At 41.5% G+C, this 19,980-nt stretch overlaps 1 protein-coding gene across 2 annotated transcripts in view; it reads left to right on the forward strand.

Moving 5' to 3' along the window:
* Positions 1–19,980, forward strand: part of DGKQ (diacylglycerol kinase theta) — a 200,338-nt gene that overhangs the window by 90,861 nt on the left and 89,497 nt on the right. For both annotated transcript variants that reach the window (XM_056518257.1, XM_056518256.1), the window contains exons 5-6: positions 5,972–6,097; positions 10,146–10,299. In XM_056518257.1, the coding sequence (XP_056374232.1) occupies positions 5,972–6,097; positions 10,146–10,299 (280 nt within the window). The remainder of the gene's footprint in view (positions 1–5,971; positions 6,098–10,145; positions 10,300–19,980) is intronic.

Raw genomic sequence — 19,980 nt, forward strand, 5'->3', positions numbered from 1 at the left:
TGTGAAAACTAAGACCTGCTTTATTAAAAATCCATATTCAAAAACAGGAAGATAGTTTGAGACTGGTCAGAGTGGTGACTCGTTTCTAGCGTTGATAACTCTGACTAGGATTAACCTGTTAATGATTGCTGATACACTTTTTTATGGCGGTCCTTATTTTACCAGCCCTAAAGAAGATTCCGAATAAGGATTGCGTGAGATTGGCTGTCAGCATGTCACTGTAACTACCGAAAGCAGCGAAAACTTCTTTTGCTGGTAGATTAATACTTTACATGTTGTGGTCAAACCATCATGGGTTTTCATTGCAGCCGGGGTCCTTGTGAAGCTATTGGGCCTGCAGCTGGGCAAAATATGCTGCATTACAGTAGTAGTGCAGTGTATTGTACCAGCAATCTGCTGATCTCTGTCGAAGTCCTGTTAGTTTGTCAGACTGATAAAGTTTAAAATAAAATGTAAAAAAAAAGAGAAGTTTTCACTTAAAATTCCCTTTTTCTACATAAAACATAAAAAGTAAGGCTACTTTCACACTGCCATTGCGCCCCGTCAAGAACGGCCGTCAAACTCTGACGGCCGTAAGACTGGGTTCACACTACGATTTGTAAGTACGGTTCCTGTATACGGCTGGGAGGAGGGGGCGGGGCTTAATTGCGGCACCCGCACTCAGCCGTATAGGGGAACCGTATTTAATGCATGTCTACAAGCCGACCGGAGTGAACCACAGCCTCCGGTCGGCTGCTTTATCGGCCGTATGCGGTTTCCCGACCGCAGGCAAAAACATGATCGACCACGTTTTTGCCTGCGGTCGGGAAACCGCATACGGCCGAAAACGCAGCCTACCGGAGGCTGCGGCTCACTCCGGTCGGCTCATAGACATGCATTAAATATGGTTCCCCTATACGGCTGAGTGCGGGCGCTGCAATTAAGCCCCGCCCCCTTTCCTCCCAGCCGTATACGGGAACCGTAGTTACAAATCGTAGTGTGAACCCAGCCTAAGCAGTATTATTTCTCCCGCTATTCTCCCCAGCGACCCTGACGTCCGTCACACTGCCGTGTTAAGATAGTGTGAAAGCAGCCTAATATCCATAGTTGGTATTGCCACGTCCATAAAGACTAAAACAATAAACCTTATGATAAATTATTATTGATAATACCTTATTATTATTGAATTATAAAAAGAAAAAAATGCTTCATTTTGTTAATACACCTCCCAAAAAATAAGAGGAAAAGTCATATATTTTCCAAAATACCGATAAAACTACTTATTCGCTACTAGGAAAAATGACTGAAGGTGGAATCACTACCCAAAAGAGTTAATAAAAATGGACCAATAAGCTTTATGAACCCCAAAATGGTGGCATTAAGAAGAACAACTTGTCATGCAAAAAACAAGCCGTTATGGCTATGTCGATGGAGAAATAAGAACTAATAGCACTTGGAAAGCGATAAGGGAAAAAAAGTGGGTGTTAAATCCCAAAAGGCATGCCAGAGGAAGGGGTTTAGTGATTAATGCTAGAAACGCATCACTCACCTTTCTGGCCATCCTCGAACCAGCTGCATGTATTTTAATATGGTTTTGGAATGAATAAAGTGGCTATGGATTTTATGGGATTGTGCTGACGATCATTCTATTTTGTTTCTCTTGCATTTGAGCAAAGGCCCCTCACAGCATTTCCTATACCAGTATGGGATTGCAGTTCCATGACAACTAATATTGCTGTAAATGTTAGACTACTCCACATTCATGATGGAAGCATTTGTCTGAGAGTCTCTCTATATTGTGTTATTGCCTGTAATTTGATGTCTTCATAGTGTAAATGGAGGAAACTAGTGCAGTTGGTGATTAGTCTGTGCGCATCATTAGTAAATAATGTGATATAAAGCTAGAAAAGAATACAGTAAACAGAACATTGGGTACTGCAAGTTCCAGCAACACCTAATAATGAATGATGTCACAGTGAAGCACCAAGGCACTACAAGTCCCAGGAAAATTAATAGAATAAAGAAGCATCGCAACCAAATAATAAATAAATACATACATACATACACAGTGGTGTCCTGAGGTACTAAAAGTCTCAGCATAACCTAGTTCTGAATTATTAAACAGTGAAAAACAATTTCTAGCATAAACAATTAATGAATACACAGTGAAACATTGCGATACCAAAAGCTCCAGCACAACCGAGTAATAAAAATGCAGACATAGTGGAGCGAAATAGCAGGGCTCACATATCCTGTGGCTGATCAAAGAGGCATGCTGTGCAGGAGGGCATACCTTAGGATTTCTTAGCAGGTCTTAAAGGGGTACTCTGCTGGAATTTTTTTTTTTTTTAATCAACTGGTGCCAGAAAGTTACAGATTTGTATATATTGAGGCCGGAAGAAGGACGTTCATACGTCCGAAACAGCCGACGTAGCCTCTGAGCACCCCTAACCGTCTCCGTCTATGCCGTGGTGATCCCGGACCTCGGGCCTGCAGCTGTTTACCCGCGGTGAGTGCACGCTACCTCTTTCATTGTAAGATTTGTATATTACTTCTATTTTAAAATCTTAATCCTTCCAGTACCTATGAGCTGCTGTATGCTCCACAGAAAGTTATTTTCTTTTTGAATTTCCTTTCTGTCTGACCAGAGTGCTCTGCTGACACCTCTGTCCATGTCAGGAAGTGTCCACAGCAGGATAGGTTTGCTGTGGGGATTTGCTCCTGCTCTGGACAGTTCCTGACATGGACAGAGGTGTCACCAAGAGTACTGTGGTCAGACAGAAAAGAACTTTCTCTGTAGCATACAGCAGCTGATGAGTACTGAAAGGATTTAAGAATTTTAAATGGAAGTAATTTACAAATCTGTTTAACTTTCTGATACCAGTAGATTTTTTAAAAATCGTTTTCCACAGGAGTACCCCTTTAAGATTAATAAAAAGTGATGTTTGGAGTGTCCAAAACTTCTTGCCTTGTGCATCCCACAATGGACTAATAGTTATTAATAGAGAAAATTAGAGAGTAGGATGGTCCTTTTAGGACTAAGTAAGTATAGAATATATAAGTACAAAAATAAATCTAATGTATGCTAAATGAGTAAATAGGAAAATAAAATTGTGAAAATATGCCCAATCTGTATATAAGCTGTAAAACAATCCATACATATACATATATACCACAATTTATAATGAATAAAAGTTGTAGTAGTAGTGTTAATACTGTATACTGAAGATGTGCAAAATAACTTTAATTATCCAAATTTAAGTATCCATATTTACAAAGTTTAGTTATTTTATTTTGTATATGTATTTCTATAACGACTCATATAGCATACATTAGATTTATTTATTCAATTATTTTATACTTATGGTAAAAAGTACCTGTCACCAAATAAACTGTTCTCAGCTACCTCTGGCTATGTTCCCTAACTACTCTTAGGACCCCTCCTGCCATTAAAAACTTGGGAAGCCAACAGTCTACTGTATTGAACAGTTTGTGTGCTGATCTTCTGCTGAAGATAGGGCAGTGGGAGGATCCAGAAAGGGGCATTGATTATAAAACATGATTTCCCTAGTAGAATCCCATAGTCATGTTTAAAGTTTAAGCTAACAATCAAGTTTACAAGTTTTTATAGCCTTAGCTGAATGACAGCAGTTTTTCCAATGGTTTACAGCTTCAGTCTTGAACTATTGGCCCCTCATTCCCTTCACTTATTTATACAAGTGTCTCTAGTCCTGCAAAAAACATATTTACTTAATTCCTTATCAGTGAGAGGCTAGGTTACCCATGGGTTCTCTGTAACAGCAGAACACAACACTATGGAAAGTATAAGTATTGCCGCTCCTAATAGTGTGTTGCGTGCCATATAGTGAAGCACATGAAAAGCATGCTTCTTCAAGGTCACTTAACGTGTATGTGTTGCGGTTATCTGAGGCACTGCATGCATTGGTCTTTATTCGTAAAATAGAGAAGTTTTTAATTATAACTTTTTGTGAATTGGGACATTTAAACTTGCTTTTTTTAAATTCCAATCTAAATTTAGTAGGAGTTGGAGTCGGTGCATTGTTTGCCGACTCCAGGTACCCCAAATTTAATCCAACTCCGACTCCTCGACTCAGACTCCACAGCACTGGTTGCTATCAATGAGGCTGTCCTGCAGCTTTTAGTCTGTGCAGCTTTCTGTGTGAATTTTTAGTGCAGCTGACAATCAAGCTCCATGCAGAGAAGAACTTCCTGAGTTTGGACTCCAGCCAGGCCGGGAGGAGACCAAACTCACCCGTGGCTAATACCACACATCGCCGATCGCGGCAATGTGCAGTATTAACCCTTTAGAAGCGGCGGTCAAAGCTGACCGCCACTTCTAAAGTGAAAGTGAAACTATCCCGGCTAGTCAAATCGGGCTGTTTGGGACCGCTGCGGTGAAATCGCGGCGTCCCGAACAGCTTACAGGACACAAGGGAGGGCCCGTACCTGCCTCCTCGGTGTCCGATTGACGAATGACTGCTCCGTGCCTGAGTTCCAGGCAGGAGCAGTCAAGCGCCGATAACACTGATCACAGGCGTGTTTATACACGCCAGTGATCAGCATGAGAGTTTAGTGTGTGCAGTGTTATAGGTCCCTATGGGACCTATAACACTGCAAAAAAAAAAAAAGTAAAAAAAAGTGTTAAGAAAGGTCATTTAACCCCTTCCCTAATAAAAGTTTGAATCACCCCCAATGGCGTACGCGCAAAAAAAATTCCAAAGTCCAAAAAAGCTTATTTTTGGTCACTTTTTATATAATTAAAAAATGAATAAAAAGTGATCAAAAAGTCAGATCAAAACAAATATTGTACCGATAAAAACTTCAGATCACGGCGCAAAAAATGAGCCCTCATACTGCCCTGTATGTGGAAAAATAAAAAAGTTATAGGGGTCAGAAGTGCGACAAAATCAAACCTATATAAGTAGGGTATCATTTTAACCATATGGACCTACAGAATAATAAGGTGTCATTTTTACCGAAATATGCACTGCGTAGAAACGGAAGCCCCCAAAATTTACAAAATGGCGTTTTTTCTTCGATTTTGTCGCACAATTATGTTTTTCCGTTTCGCCGTGAATTTTTGGGTAAAATGACTAATGTCACTGCAAAGTAGAATTGGTGTCGCAAAAAATAAGCCATAATATGGATTTTTAGGTGGAAAATTTAAAGGGTTATGATTTTTAAAAGGTAAGGAGGAAAAAACGAAAGTGCAAAAACTGAAAAACCCATAGTCCTTAAGGGGTTAATTGTGGCAGGGAACAGAATATAGCCATCAGGTGGCCGTTTTTTTTATTACATTTTAAACATATATATGTTAATAAATTTCAAAGCAAGTGGATGGGAAAGTGTCTGCTAATTACACAAGGATCACTATAATAAAATATTTATTTGGTGACAGATACTCTTTAAGTAGTAAATATAGAAATATAAAAATAAAATTATAAAAATATGCCAAATCTGTAAATATGGATAAAATTGGAAAATGTAAGCGATAGCTATTTTTCCATATCTCCAGTGGACAATATTAACACTACTACTACTACTACTACTACTACTACTACTACTACTACTACTACTACTACTACTACTTTTATTCATAATAAATTGTGTTATAGTTGTATATTTATGGATTTTTTTACTGAGTATTTACAGACTGGGCATATTTTTATAATTTTATATTCATTAATTCATTTGTTTGTTCATTCTAAAGTCCTAGGGAACCAGCCTACTATTTTTAATTAGCTCTTAAAATGAGCTTTAGGCTGCTGTATGTGAGTTGCCATGTCTTTCTCCCCTGCAGGCACAACATACCTTGTTTTTTTCTGAAGCTGCATCATGAAAAGAGAAGTTAGAAAGAATGGGGGAAACTATAATGGCAGATCCAGTTGCCAAATGAGCAGTTTGGACCTGGTTGCAGGCATTTCTTGAAATGAGATATTTGAATAAAAGCTGTTTTTTATATTTTCTCTAGGACACATATCATCATCACTGGCGAGAAGGAAATTTGTCTTCAAGTGCCCGGTGTGAAGTGTGCAAAAAAACATGTGGTTCTTCCGAAGTTCTTTCAGGCATGAGATGTGAATGGTGCGGCATTCAGGTGTGGATTTTTATGCTTATGCTTACTTTTAAAAATACTTTCTATTGATTGAACAGCAACAAATCTGCAACAGACTTAGTATTTGTTAATGTACCCTAAAAATAAAGTTCCGTGCAGTGATTAACTTGTGCATAAGTAGCCGCTGGGCAGGACATCAATGGAAGTCCCAGCAATCAGGCTGTAACATCTGCACTCCGGCCAGACACGCTACCTGTGTGGACGAGTTGTGCCAGGGGTAGCGACCTGGGTGCTGCCTGCCACTGCAAGACCATCCCGCCTTGTGGTGGGCTCTGGTGAAAACCAGCGGCACCTTAGACTCCCTGAAACGGGTTATGAACTTGCAAAGGTGGTATATATTGCAGAGTTCAAAGTGCTGCAACATCCAGCTCTCCCTATGCAGCCCCGAGCGTCTCTGACCAGAGCAGACCAATTCCAGGCAACATTGAACAAAACAGAATGGTCCAGCGCTTGTGTCGGTAAATTCACGAGGATTTATTAAGCAGATTCAAAGACAGGTACAGATCAGGTGACTCATTTCGGCTACTACTTCACAGCCCTAGTCATACAAAGGATGAAACACACTGAGGTTACTTAAATAGGAAGGGAAGGGGAGGAGTCAATGTAATACATTGCACCTGTCACAGGTGTAGAACAATCCTCCACTTCTCAACCTTCTTCCTGTGGTATTAACATTCAGCGAAATAACAGAAAATACAAGGTATAAAAATTGACTTTAAAATCCAGGACTTACAAGCCTCCGTTGCAAAATTTGAATCACACCCTGCATTTATTGAAATGGATCAAAAGATTATGGATAATCTGGCCAAACTAGAAAATACCATTTGCAAAATTAAGGAGAATAAATTCCTCCTTGATTTACAGGACTAGAAGACAGATAACGTCTATGAATGGCCAAATAACACCAAAGGCCCCACAACACCACATTCCGCAAAAAACATTAAAATAATAAATACAACAGCAACAGAAAACCTTCTAAAGTCAGCTTTAACGACACAGATCCGGATCCAGCAATGGAATACAGAGAACCATCATCCGGTCCATATTCTCCTGAGGCCACATCTTCCCCTCTTGCCAAACATAAGATTCACGGCAAGAAGTTTGCATCATCAAAAAAACGATGTGGAGGACGCAAACACCGGAAAACCCAGGAGACCAATGAGACACACACCAGCTTTGAAATAGTCACCATCCCCATTTTCAACCTGTCCGCCTTTGACAACATCTCAGATCACCGTCTTGTTCAAAGGATTGTCCTTTTCACCTTCTTGTCATTTTGATTTTTACAAAACCATGTTGGATATCAACAGATTTGTGCATTCTATAACTGTACGCAAATACAAGAGCAAGAACGGAATGAAAGACAGACTCTTTCTCATAATCTGGACTTGGGGGATATTTACACTGAGGGCAATACTTCGGATATTAATGCTCTACTTGATTTGTCTGTTAATGTGAATGATCATATAAATGCTTTGCATAACACAATTTACAAGTGTCTGATGTTATAAATAATTATAATATTTCAGCTGGTACGTTTGGTTTCACATTTCGTGAACTCAAGGTTCTATCTGAACTGCAAATTAACCTGACTATTTCAAGTGAAACAGTGATGCCTAGATTTAACGCGATCAAACCCGAATTTTATCCTGTAATGTCCAGGACCCCGTTCCTTGATCAATTTCAGGAATACATAGAACAGGAGTCGATCCATCTTTCACAGCGACATTCTGCCCCCACCTTTGGTAAATTAACATACTCACCTTTGGTAACTTAAAGAACTTGAATGTGCCAAGCACATTGTTATAAGGGGAGCGGACAAAGGTGGGGGCATAGTGGTGCTAGATAGCGGTCTGTACTGTAAATTGAATAAAGAGATATTATCAGATGCCAGTACCTACAGACAACTGTCAAAAAATCCTACCAGCGTTTTTCAGGCTCAGCTTAAATCTATTGTCGACTCAGGAGTGAGTGAAGGTTTCCTAACTAAAAAGGAAGCAGAGTTTATATCTGTTAGGGATCCTATAATTCCTATTTTCCGAAAATTCACAAAAATCAATTTCCCCCCAAAATGAGACCCATAGTTTCCGGCATTGGTTCATTAAAGAAGCGTTTAGGAGAATGGGTGGATGCATACCTCCAACCCCTTGTCCCGCTCATTCCAGGATACATCAAGGACAGTAGAAGTGTCCTATCAGCTATGCAAGGGATAAAATGGCAAGATGACATGATGTGGCTTACAGCTGATGTTACAGCGCTTTATTCAGTTATCCCACATGACCAAGCGTTATTTTCTGTTAAATGGTTTTTACAGCTGTACTCATCTTACCCTGTTGACCTGCAGGAATATATCATCCTTGCGATTGAGTATCTACTCTTGCATAACTTTTTCATGTTTAATGGAAAGTATTTCCTGCAGGTCACTGGAGCATCCATGGTTGCAAAATTCTCGCCCTCTCTCGCCAACATTTTTATGTGTTGGTGGGAGAGGGAATTTTTGTTTTCTCCTAAAAAAAAAAAAAAAAAAAATTCAGACAGTATTTGCTGGTACGGTCGGTACTTAGACTATCTCCTCTTCATATGGGGGTCGGGTGTGCCGACCGTATCAGCATTTGGAGCATTTTTTTAGCCAGAGTCACTGCAATTTAATTTTCAATTTGCACCAGAATCCCTTTTCTATAGATTTTTTGGATTTGACCCTTATTGGGGATAGCATCTCGGGAAATATATATACCAAAACTTTTAGAAAGGAAATGGCCGTTAATTTGATTCTGGAGGCCACATCATGTCATCAACCACATGTTGTCAAAAACCTTCCTGTCGGCGGAAGATTTTTTTTACATGAGATTGAGCTAATTGGTTCTAGGTAAAGAAAACGGGGATCCCAACAATGGTCCATTAATAGGGCCAGAATTATTAGTGAACAAAGGGACTGTACATAACACTCTTATTTTCGGTAAACATACCCCACAAAAAAGATGTAATCAAACCTATAGTGTTCTCAACACCCTATAGTCGGAAGTTCAAGCATATTTGCTCCATAATACAAATTTTTACCTTTGGTAATACATGATTCTGCATACAAAGGGGTATTTGAGGGGGGATATAAATGTGTCTCGAGAGGGGCCAAGGCGATAGGTCAGAGAGTCTCTCCGAGTCTATTAAGTGATAAAATAGAGAAACCCAAAACTTGACTTACTACTGTGGGAAATTTTAAGTGTGGACACCTTTTCTGTACCTGCTGTTCTGTCACGAAAATTACCAACTCATTCACCTCTTGTGTTTCTGGAGAAACATTCGCAGTTAAACAGTTTATTAACTGTAACACTGCGAATGTTTTTTATCTAATTACCTGTCAAGAATGCTGTGTCCTTTCTCATTCTATTTTCTTCTTTCCCCATCGTTCCTCTCCACCCCCCCCCCCCCACCATATCTTTCTCTCACTCCTTTACCTCCCCTCCCCTCCTCCTCCCCTCCTCCACCCCCCTTCCCCTCCTCCTCCCCTCCTCCACCTCCCCTCTTTTTTTTCATCTGCTGATTTTATGTGTTTTCTATTTCTGTGTGTGAACTGTATCTTGTGTTTTCTGTTCTATCTCTGAATGTTAATACCACAGGAAGAAGGTTGAGAAGTGGAGGATTGTTCTACACCTGTGACAATTGCAATGTATAACATTGACCCCTCCCCTTCCCTTCCTATTTAAGTAACCTCAGTGTGTTTTATCCTTTGTATGACTAAGCAGCCGAAACGCATCACCTGATCAGTACCTGTCTTTGAATCTGCTTAATAGATCCTTAATAAATCCTAAATCCTGAATTTACAGACACAAGCGCTGGACCATTCTGTTTTGTTCTATATTGCATAGTTGGTATAAAGTGCAGAATCCAAGTATACAGGAATACATTGCAATGTTTTATCCACTTGCTTGTCTTTTTTTTTTTTTTAAGCATTTTTTAAAATAATTTATATAGTTAGTGGCGTTTTCTTTTCTACAAATATTCTTACATTTTGTTTTCTCTGTTGTAATTTTAGGCACATGCAGCTTGTTATGCGATACTGAACCATGAATGTACGTTTGGAAGGCTGAGAAATATGGTGCTTCCACCAAACTGTGTTGTTTTACAGTCCCGGAATTTTAGCAAAATGCACTGCTTTAGAATATCAGAGAATCTTCAAGCTGAACATGGTTTGTATTGAATTAGAACACTTCACTTTATTATTTCTCGTAATATATTTAATATTAATATGTCTATATTTTAGGCATTTTTGAGTGATCATGGCTTGCTGGCAAAACCACGCTGGAATGCCATGACCAATGGCCACACAGTGTTGTCACCATATTGGCATTGTCACATTAAAGGGGTACTCCGGTGAAAACCTTATTTTTATTTTATTGTTTTAAATCAACTGGTGCCAGAAAGTTAAACAGATTTGTAATTTAGTTCTATTAAAACAATCTTAATCCTTCCTGTACTTATTAGCTGCTGAATACTACAGAGGAAATTATTTTCCGTTTGAAACACAGAGCTGTCTGCTGACATCATGAGCACAGTGCTCTCTGCTGACATCTCTGTCCATTTTAGGAACTGTCCAGAGTAAAAGGAAATCCCCATAGCAAACATATGCTGTTCTGGACAGTTCCTAAAATGGACAGAGATGTCAGCAGAGAGCACTGTGCTCATGATGTCAGCAGACAGCTCTGTGTTTCAAAAAGAAAAGAATTTCCGCTTTAGTATTCAGCAGCTAATAAGTACAGGAAGGATTAAGATTTTTTTAATAGAAGTAATTTACAAATCTGTTTAACTTTCTGGCACCAGTTGATTTAAAAAAAAAAAAAAAAAAAAAAAGTTTTTCACCGGAGTACCTCTTTAATAGTGATGCAACATGGGTCCAACAAAAGATCCAACCAGAGATGAGCTTATGCTATAGATGTCTTATTCTTCTCTCCCCATTGAAATACGCATTTGTAGAAGCATGCATGTTTATGGTGCAGTCACGAAAAATTTGTTACAAATTAGTAGAATCCCAAGGATTCTAACTGATCCTTTGTGGCATACAATAGGATGGTACATGCTAATTATGTCTTTTAATGTTTTTAACTTGGGAGCTTAGTAGCAGTGTATGTCTCTGTACACCTACACATTAAAATCTGTTGGATGGGAGCGAGGGGAAATCCTCTGACATATACTGCAAGTGCAGTGTAACAAGTCCCCTATATTGTATGAATAGACCAAAGTGAAACTTTTTAAAACGGTTAATCAACATTTTGCAAACATTTTACACAATTGGCTTGAATAAAGCAAACCTAAAAAAAACTTGTAAAATGGGGCTTAAGCAAAAAATTTTACTGTTTGACAGTTGCGTGCAACATTAATGCAACTGGTTCTCTTTTAAAGTTGATCTTTTGTATGCCTAAATAGCATACTCTTGTGTATAAATACTTGTTTAATTGCCTTTACTTTAAAGGTGGAGACAATTCTGTTATCTTGTTATTCATTAATAGGCCGGGTTCATACGGCTGATAATGTGTGGAATGTTTGCCTAGAAAACACGGGTGGACATTCCACACATTAAAGGGGTTATCCAGGAAAAAACTTTTTTTTATATATCAACTGGCTCCAGAAAGTTAAACAGATTTGTAAATTACTTCTATTAAAAAATCTTAATCCTTTCAGTACTTATGAGCTTCTGAAGTCAAGGTTGTTCTTTTCTGTCTAAGTCCTCTCTGATGACACCTGTCTCGGGAAACGCCCAGTTTAGAAGCAAAGCCCCATAGCAAACCTCTTCTAAATTGGGCGTTTCCCGAGACAAGTGTCATCAGAGAGGACTTAGACAGAAAAGAACAACCTTAACTTCAGAAGCTCATAAGTACTGAGAGGATTAAGATTTTTTAATAGAAGTAATTTACAAATCTGTTTAACTTTGTGGAGCCAGTTGATATATAAAAAATTTTTTTTTTTTGCCAGGAATACCCCTTTAATAACAGAACCAAACCCAGCATCTATCTCCTAAATTACTCACCCTGAGGGTCGGTCCATGCCGATCCCCGGTGTCGTGATGCTCCGGAGGGTCTGGGGCAACACTCATCTGGTCCGGGAGTCCTGCGGGAGCCATCGGAGGTCTGTGCAGCCTGGAGCGCTGCAGTGGTGGATTTTGAGCTCTCAGTCTGTCCGGGCTGGTCGGTGGTGCTGTGGAGGAGAGGTGTCCAGCAGTCTTCTCCTTGCTGGGCCAAGCTTCTTTTAGTAGTCTGAAGGCCGGAGAGATGCCATTAGGAGCTTCATGTGCGTGACCTGGTGGTTGCCCTGACTACTCCCACTGCTGGAGTGGAAGAACAGGGGAGCTGAGCCTTCATACTGGTGCTGGAACCTGGCTGCTGTGAGGAGGCTGCTGCATTTACTGGGCTGCATCCTCCTATATCCCTGTGTTGCTGGAGGGGTGCCTTTCTCCCAGGGGGGCGCCTTAATTTCCTCTCCCATTCCTGGTCGCTGGCTGTGAAAGTGGAGCCTGAGTGAGTTCACTGGGACTTGTAGTTCTGAACTCTGAGTGCATTTCCTATGCTGCCTGACTGTCTGGTGGGTCTGGGTGCTATCCTTGTCTACCCCACTGCATATCGTGCTTTCTATCTGCTGTACTGTGTCTGGAGCTATTGGGACCCCGTGATAAACAGAAGAAATCTAAGCTGCAGGCTGAGGCCTCTCTGCCTTCCTTTGATGATGATGTCTCCTCTGATGATGATGGGCTCTCCTGGTCCTGCAAACAGTCTGGGCGGGAGCCCGGTGCCCCTACACCGTTATCCTCTAAAGTCTTGGCTCATGCGGCGAAATCGCTTAGCCAGTTCACCAGGTCTTGAGCTGTCAGGACGTGATTCTCCAGAGCCCCCTCTGTCTCTGTTTGAGGGGCCACTGAGCCCAGCGCAGTCTGGCTCTCCTGAGCGTCCACCATATACTGCTGCAGTTCTTAACCAGTGCTTCAATGAGATCTTGGTGGCTATTACCTCCTTTCATACCATGATGGTCTCAAAAGTAGATGAACTCAGTCAGGATTTTGTTATTCTCTGCCATGAGATGCAGAAATTGTGGGAGCGTACGGTGGAGCACAGAGTCTCTACAGTGGAGGACACCTTGCACCCCATACCTGAGCAAATTTCTACCCTGCAGCGCCAGATGAAGGGAGTGCTGGAGAGAGCTGATGACCTTGAAAATCGCCTCAGGCGTAATAATATTTGTTTAGTGGGTCTGCCTGAAAAAAGTGGAGGGCTCTGATGTGGTGGCCTTTCTGGAATCCTGGTTAAAGGAGATTCTGCCAACTGATACCTTTTCATTCCACGGTGGAGAAAGCTCATCAGGTGCTTGGTCAGCCGCCGCCTGGTGGCCCACCCTGACCACTACTTGCTAAGCTGTTACACTTTAAGGACAGAGACACTATCCTGAGAGCTGTACGCATTAAGGGTGAAGTGCGCTTAAATGACAGCAGAGTGGCCTTCTATCCTGATTTCTCTGTGGAGCTGAGGAAGCAGCGAACAAAGTTCACGGAAGGGCTACAGGTATGCCATGTTGTTCCTGGCAAGGCTTCGTGTGGTGGATGGTGCTTTAGCGAAGTTTCTTACTTCTCCGGAAGAAGCCCTGCAGTGGGTGGATGCTTCTCCTCCGGCTAACCCTCCGGACTGATCCTGTGGGCCGATGTGGACTGTTCCTCCCTTTGGGTAGTTAATGTAGGGAGTTAGGTCTGGTCATCGCTAAGGTTTCCGAGGTATGAGTTCCCTTTGTAAGGTTTCCCGGGCAAGATTGCGTGCCCTAGTGAGTTGGCCTCATTTCCCTTCTTTCTTGGGGTGGGTTATGGTTTCATGTGTTTCTGATATTACTGTTTGCTTTGGAGGTGGGAGTCCTTGGGATGGCTTAGGGTTTAGCTAGGTTCCTGCTATTGTCCCTTGATAGGTTAGTCTTTAGGATATAGGTCTACACTCCTTTTCCACTAGTGTTAGACAGGGATTGTTGTTGTGAATGTTTTATTTTATTTTATTTGTCTTTGTGCTCAGTTTGTCTGTGTGTGTGATGTGTGTCTGTTGGTATGCTTGGGAACTCTCTTCTTGCCGCTGTGTGCACTTGGCGTGCTTCTTCCTGTTATATCTTTTCTTCTGTTCAATGAAGGGGGGGGGGGGGTCCCGTAAGATTGTAAGTTGGAATGTCTGGGGTCTCAATTCTAAGTTCAAGAGGGCACTTTGTCTTGATTTTGTTAAACGGCACTCTCCGCATGTGATTTGCCTTCAGGTTTCCTTACAGGACAGAAAGTGTTGTCTCTCAAGAGGGCGTGGGTAGCGAGGGGCTATCATTCTTCTTATTCCTCTTCTGCCAGGGGGTGTCAGTGTTAGTATCTAAATCACTTCCCTTGGAGGTGTCTCAAGTAGCTTGTGATCATTTTGGTAGGTATGTTATCCTTCACTGCTCTTTCTTCCTTTTTTTTTGTTTTGATGTCTGTGTATTTCCCCCCTGTTTAGTGTGAAGGTGTTAGATGTTATTACTGCAAAATTGGTGTCCATCCTCTCTGACCCTGTTCTTTTTATAGGTGATTTAATGTAGTGCCAGATCCCTTGCTCGATCGCACCAGTGCCGTATATCCTGGCTCCTCTATCCTTGCTAACTGGTGCCTGGCGTTGAGTCTCATGGAGGTGTGGCGGTGGAAGTATCCTACTGATTCTGTGTTCTCCTTTTACTCCTCTGTGCATAGATCTTTCTCTCGGATGGATCTTGCTTCAGCGGACCTTTTGCCTGCGGTAGACGATGTTATCTATCCTAGTAGAGGGATCTCAGACCATTCTGCACTGATTGTTGCCCTTAATTTGGGACATTGACAGTCTTCCTTGGTCTGGTGGATGCATCCGGGGTGGTTGCCATCAGAGGCAGTGGTTGCAGCTCTTGAGGTAGTTCATACTGATTATCGGACTCTCAATGCCTACCATTCGGACATTTTGGTTCAATGATATGCATATATAGCGAATATTAGATGGGTATTTTTAGCCAGTGTGGTGGAGCAAAGGGTGGAGCATAGAGCAAGAGAGAGGGCTCTGCAGACGTAGATAGGGGGGCTTGAGCCTGCTGTGGTATGTGATCCCTCCCCCGCGGCGGAACAGGCATGGGCTAAGGCTCAGAGGGCCCTATTGATATTACAGAAGGATCGGGTCCAAAAGAAACTGGTGGATAGGGAGGCTGCTTTCTTTGTATTTGGGGACAAAAATTGTAAACTTCTGGCCTATTTGGCAATAGAGAGTTGTCCGGTAACCTCCATTCCCTGCATTTGTGCTGGAGATGGGACTCTTCAGTCTTACCCAGTTGACATTAATGGGTTGTTCGAGATTTTTGGAGAAAGGTCCATAATGGAGAAGGTTTCTATGTATGCTGATGATACTCTGGTTTACTTGGCAGATGCTGAGGGTTCTATAGCTGCTTTGGTTGATTTGCTTAGTCGGTTTGGTACCCTTTCGGGTTTGCGGGTCAACTGGAATAAGTCCTCCCTGATGCCAATATCTGGGGGGTGGGTCGTTTTGCCGCCTACCCTTGTGTGTGGTCTTCAGGTATTGCCCCGGTTTAGATGTCTGGGAGATGAGGTGTCTGCTTCTTAGTCTGAGTACTTGAATTTGGATCCTCTCCTGGTTCAGCTGCAGGCATGGTCCTCCTTACCATTATCTCTAGCAGGAAGGGTGAATATATTCAAGATGATGTATCTCCCTAAGTTCCTCTATGTCTCATCTCTCACCAGTTATCCCTCCAGGGCAGTTTTTCCTTAAATTGAATGGTACTCTGAGATCCTTCTACTGGCAGGGTAAGCCTCCGAGATTGAGTCAGGCGGTTCTCTGTGCGCCAAAACAGCGGGGTGGATTAGCAGGGCCGAAAATGCATAATTATTTTCTAGCTTCTCAACTGGTGTATTCGGCCTGGTGGATTGACCTGGATCTCTCTAATGTGTCTATGGCTCTGGCTGATGACCTCCTGGGTTTGTATGATGGTGGCAGTCAGTGGTTTGGTTGGTGATTTTGGGGTGCTTTCCACAACCGTCAGTTTCTCCTAGATCATCTCTATGGGGGAATCCACATTTGGATCACCTGCGGGAGTTGGAGGCTGCCAGATTTTGGATCTTCCATGTAGTCAAGTTTGCAATGCACTTGTTTGGGGAAGAGCTTTCTGTTCCCTTCATTTGCTGAGGTGCAGGACCGTTTTCATGTCCCTCAGAATCCTCACAATAGGTATCTCCAGTTGCAACATGCTGTACTAGCGCAGTTTTGCTCCCTGGAAGTGGCTCCGGTTTTTACTGAGATGGAGTTGATCCTGGGCACTACCGACCTCTCTAAACCACTTAAGCAGACTTATGCCCTACTTCAATCGGTGGGTCCGGACCAGTTTGCCTTGGCCTATGTGAAATGGGTGGAAAATGTGCCTGAGCTCTCGGAGATGCAGTGAAGGGAGGTTGATCTGACGTATTATGCAACGGTTGTTAGTGCCAGAGATATGCTTATCCAGTCTTGCTTCATCTTACGTCTTTACAATACTCCTGTTAGATTTCAATGTATGGGTGTTTCCTCTTCGGATGTTTGTTTTCGTTGTGTGAGGGATAGAGGGACGTTTATGCATGCTGTGTGGAGTTTCCCTTGTGTTGTTTCCTTCTGGAGGGCAGTGATGCAGTTTTTTGCGCATCATCTGGAGTTTCCCTTTGTTTTGTCTCCTGAGTTATGTTTGTTGGTGCTGATTAATGGAATGGAGTCGGACTCCCATAGGAGACTACTTTGGTTTCTCCTGTTTTTTTGCTCGTAAGGTCATGGTTATGGCTCGGAAGGACACCACTACCCCTACTATATCCAGGTGGGGTAACATGATTAAAGGGGTATTCCAGGCAAAACCTTTTTTATATATATATATATATATATATATATATATATATATATATATATATATATCAACTGGCTCCGGAAATTACTTCTATTAAAAAATCTTAATCCTTCCAATAGTTATTAGCTTCTGAAGTTTTCTGTCTAACTGCTCAATGATGATGTCACGTCCCGGGAGCTGTGCATGATGGGAGAGTATCTCCATAGGAACTGCACAGCTCCTGGGACGTGAGTCATCAGAGAGCAGTTAGACAGAAAACAACAACTCAACTTCAGAAGCTAATAACTATTGGAAGGATTAAGATTTTTTAATAGAAGTAATTTATAAATCTAAGAGCAAAGGGAAGATGTGATATTCGGCACTGCTCCTATTGGCTAGGCTGGATTGTACGGCGGGCATGTGACTTGGATAAACCGATAGAGATATGGTGGTGCTCTGACGTTTCAGCAAGGTATAAATCTTCAATGCAGTAAAGAATAGAATAACATCGGCACTCACCGGTCTTCTCTTAAAAAAGGCTTCTTTATTGATACATACTCACAACATGAAATGCAGTAAGGGAGAGGGACCCGTGCAGGGGGGGTACGTAGTAGGCGACAGATTCTGTTTCACTCGTTATACGAGCTTCATCCGGCCATATCTACCTGGATTTCTGTGCTGCTTCTTATACAGGTGGGCGGCCAATCGTGAATGCTCTGGACCGCCCTCCTCTTCTGATGCACCTGGCGAGTTCTCGTTAGAGTCTCACCATTGGCTAACCATCGCCATTTTTGTAAGTGCATCAGTATAAGAAAGCACATACTAAGACATGTGCATGTTAAAAACTGAAAATTTAAAAACATGGTGCATAATCAATTTTATCATTTAATCCGAGAGGACCAGCTGCTGCTGTTTGTATGATCCAATATGTTTCTCTTTGCAAGAGGTATTGATCCAGACTTATCCCCGGTTTGGGTTTAACTTTTTCTATCCCGGAGAATTTTAGATGATCCAATTGTCCCTTGTGGGCTTCCATCATATGGGCGATAAGACGCGGTGCTCCCTTCAAGGTACGGAACGAATAAAGGTGTTCCCTAATACGAGCACATAATTGTCTTATAGTTTTGCCGATGTAATAGAACCCACATGGGCAATAGATGACATATACCACAAATTTAGTTCTACAAGTAATAAGATCAGTTACTGTGTGCGTAATTGCACCTAATCTCATAGTTTTTAATTCAGCGTTATATTTACAAAAACTACATGACTTACATGCAAAATTCCCTTTCGGGGTACATTTCTCCAGCCATGTATTTTCAGTATTTTTCTTAGTTTTTACTTGTTTTTTCAAAATGTCACCTATAGTTTTATTTTTTCTGTATGAAATCAATGGTTTTTTACTAGCTACTTCTTTCAATTCAGCATCACTCTCTATTATATACCAATTCCGTCTAACTGCCTGTTCTATAGTTCTATTCAAAGGTGTATTCTGAAAGGTGAAAGTGAAACGTTTCTGTTCTAATGTGTATGTCTTATTCTTATTTTTATTTTTTAATAGATTAACCCGTTGCATTTTTGTAGTTCTTTCTCTACCTTCTTTTATTAACTGTATAGGATACTGTCTTTCTATGAGTCTTTTCTGTAAATCATCGGCTTACATATTAAATGTTTCATCTTGGGCATTATTCCGCCTTAGACGAATAAATTGTCCGTAGGGAATACCCTTCTTCACTGATGCTGGGTGAGAGCTATGATAGTGAAGAAGGGTATTCCTGGATCTTTTCTATGTCCTTCGTTCACAATCTTATTCCCATTAATAATCAATTTAACATCTAAAAATTCGATAGATGATCCTCCAAATTGAGACGTAAAGGCAAGGTTCATTGTATTCACTTCATTTATGTGTCTAACGAAACTGTCAAATTGTGACTCGGTCCCTGCCCAAGCTATTAATATGTCGTCCACATAGCGGGAATAGAATTTCAGATGCCCGATGTATGGATTCATGGAGGAGTAAATATACTGCCTCTCAAATTCAGCCAAAAAGAGGTTTGCGTATGTACAGGACACCGGGGTGCCCATCGGGGTCCCGGTGTCCTGTCTATACCAACTATCTCCAAACATAAATGTACTGTTAGTTAATACAAAGGAAAGTGCATCAATTACGAAACCGACAAATTCTTCTGACTTATTGGATCTTCTTAGTCCTTCCTTGACAGCCTGCACACCCGTATCGTGTGGAATACGGGTGTACAGGCTGACAACATCTATTGAACACAGCTTCCACTCCCTCTCCCAATTCAAATCTTCCATCATTTGTAAAAGGTGTAAAGTATCTTTTATGTATGCAGGTATGGCCTTCAGCATAGGGCTCAATAGCCATTCCAAGTAATGAGAAAGGTGTTCAGTGACAGACCCCACCCCCGAGACGATGGGTCGTCCCGGGGGGGGGGGGGATCTGCCCTTTATGAACTTTAGGTAAATGATACCAGGTAGCTGGCTTAGGGGTATCTGGAATCAGACGTTCTGCATTCTTTTTAGATAAGGTACCCTTCGCAACTGCTGAATGAAGAAAAGACGTTAATTTAGAGAGGATTCTGCTTGTGGGGTCGGATTTTAACATGGTGTAGGTAGCGGTGTCCTGAAGTTGCCTTTCGGCTTCGGTAATATACATAAATTTATACATTACAACCACTGCCCCACCTTTGTCCGCTCGAACCACCTGTAAATCCTCCCTATTTTTCAAGATGTTAAGTGCCTTAATTTCATCTGCCGATAAATTCTGTGGGGCTTCTTTGTACATTATAGACCTAACGTCTTGCATGACTGCGTTTTGAAACAGGTCCAGGGTACTCCCCGGAAAAATCGGGGGGTTAAACCTGGATCTCTTTCCTTTGGAAAAATAGACAGCTTTTGACCCACATTCATTATTCGGTTCGCTGAATTCATTAGCTAACATCTCTAAACATTCTATTTCTACTTGGGTACATTCTTTTGGAAAAAAACCT

The sequence above is a fragment of the Hyla sarda genome, chromosome 1 (genome assembly GCF_029499605.1).
Source record: "Hyla sarda isolate aHylSar1 chromosome 1, aHylSar1.hap1, whole genome shotgun sequence".
In the NCBI taxonomy this organism is placed as follows: Eukaryota; Metazoa; Chordata; class Amphibia; order Anura; family Hylidae; genus Hyla; species Hyla sarda.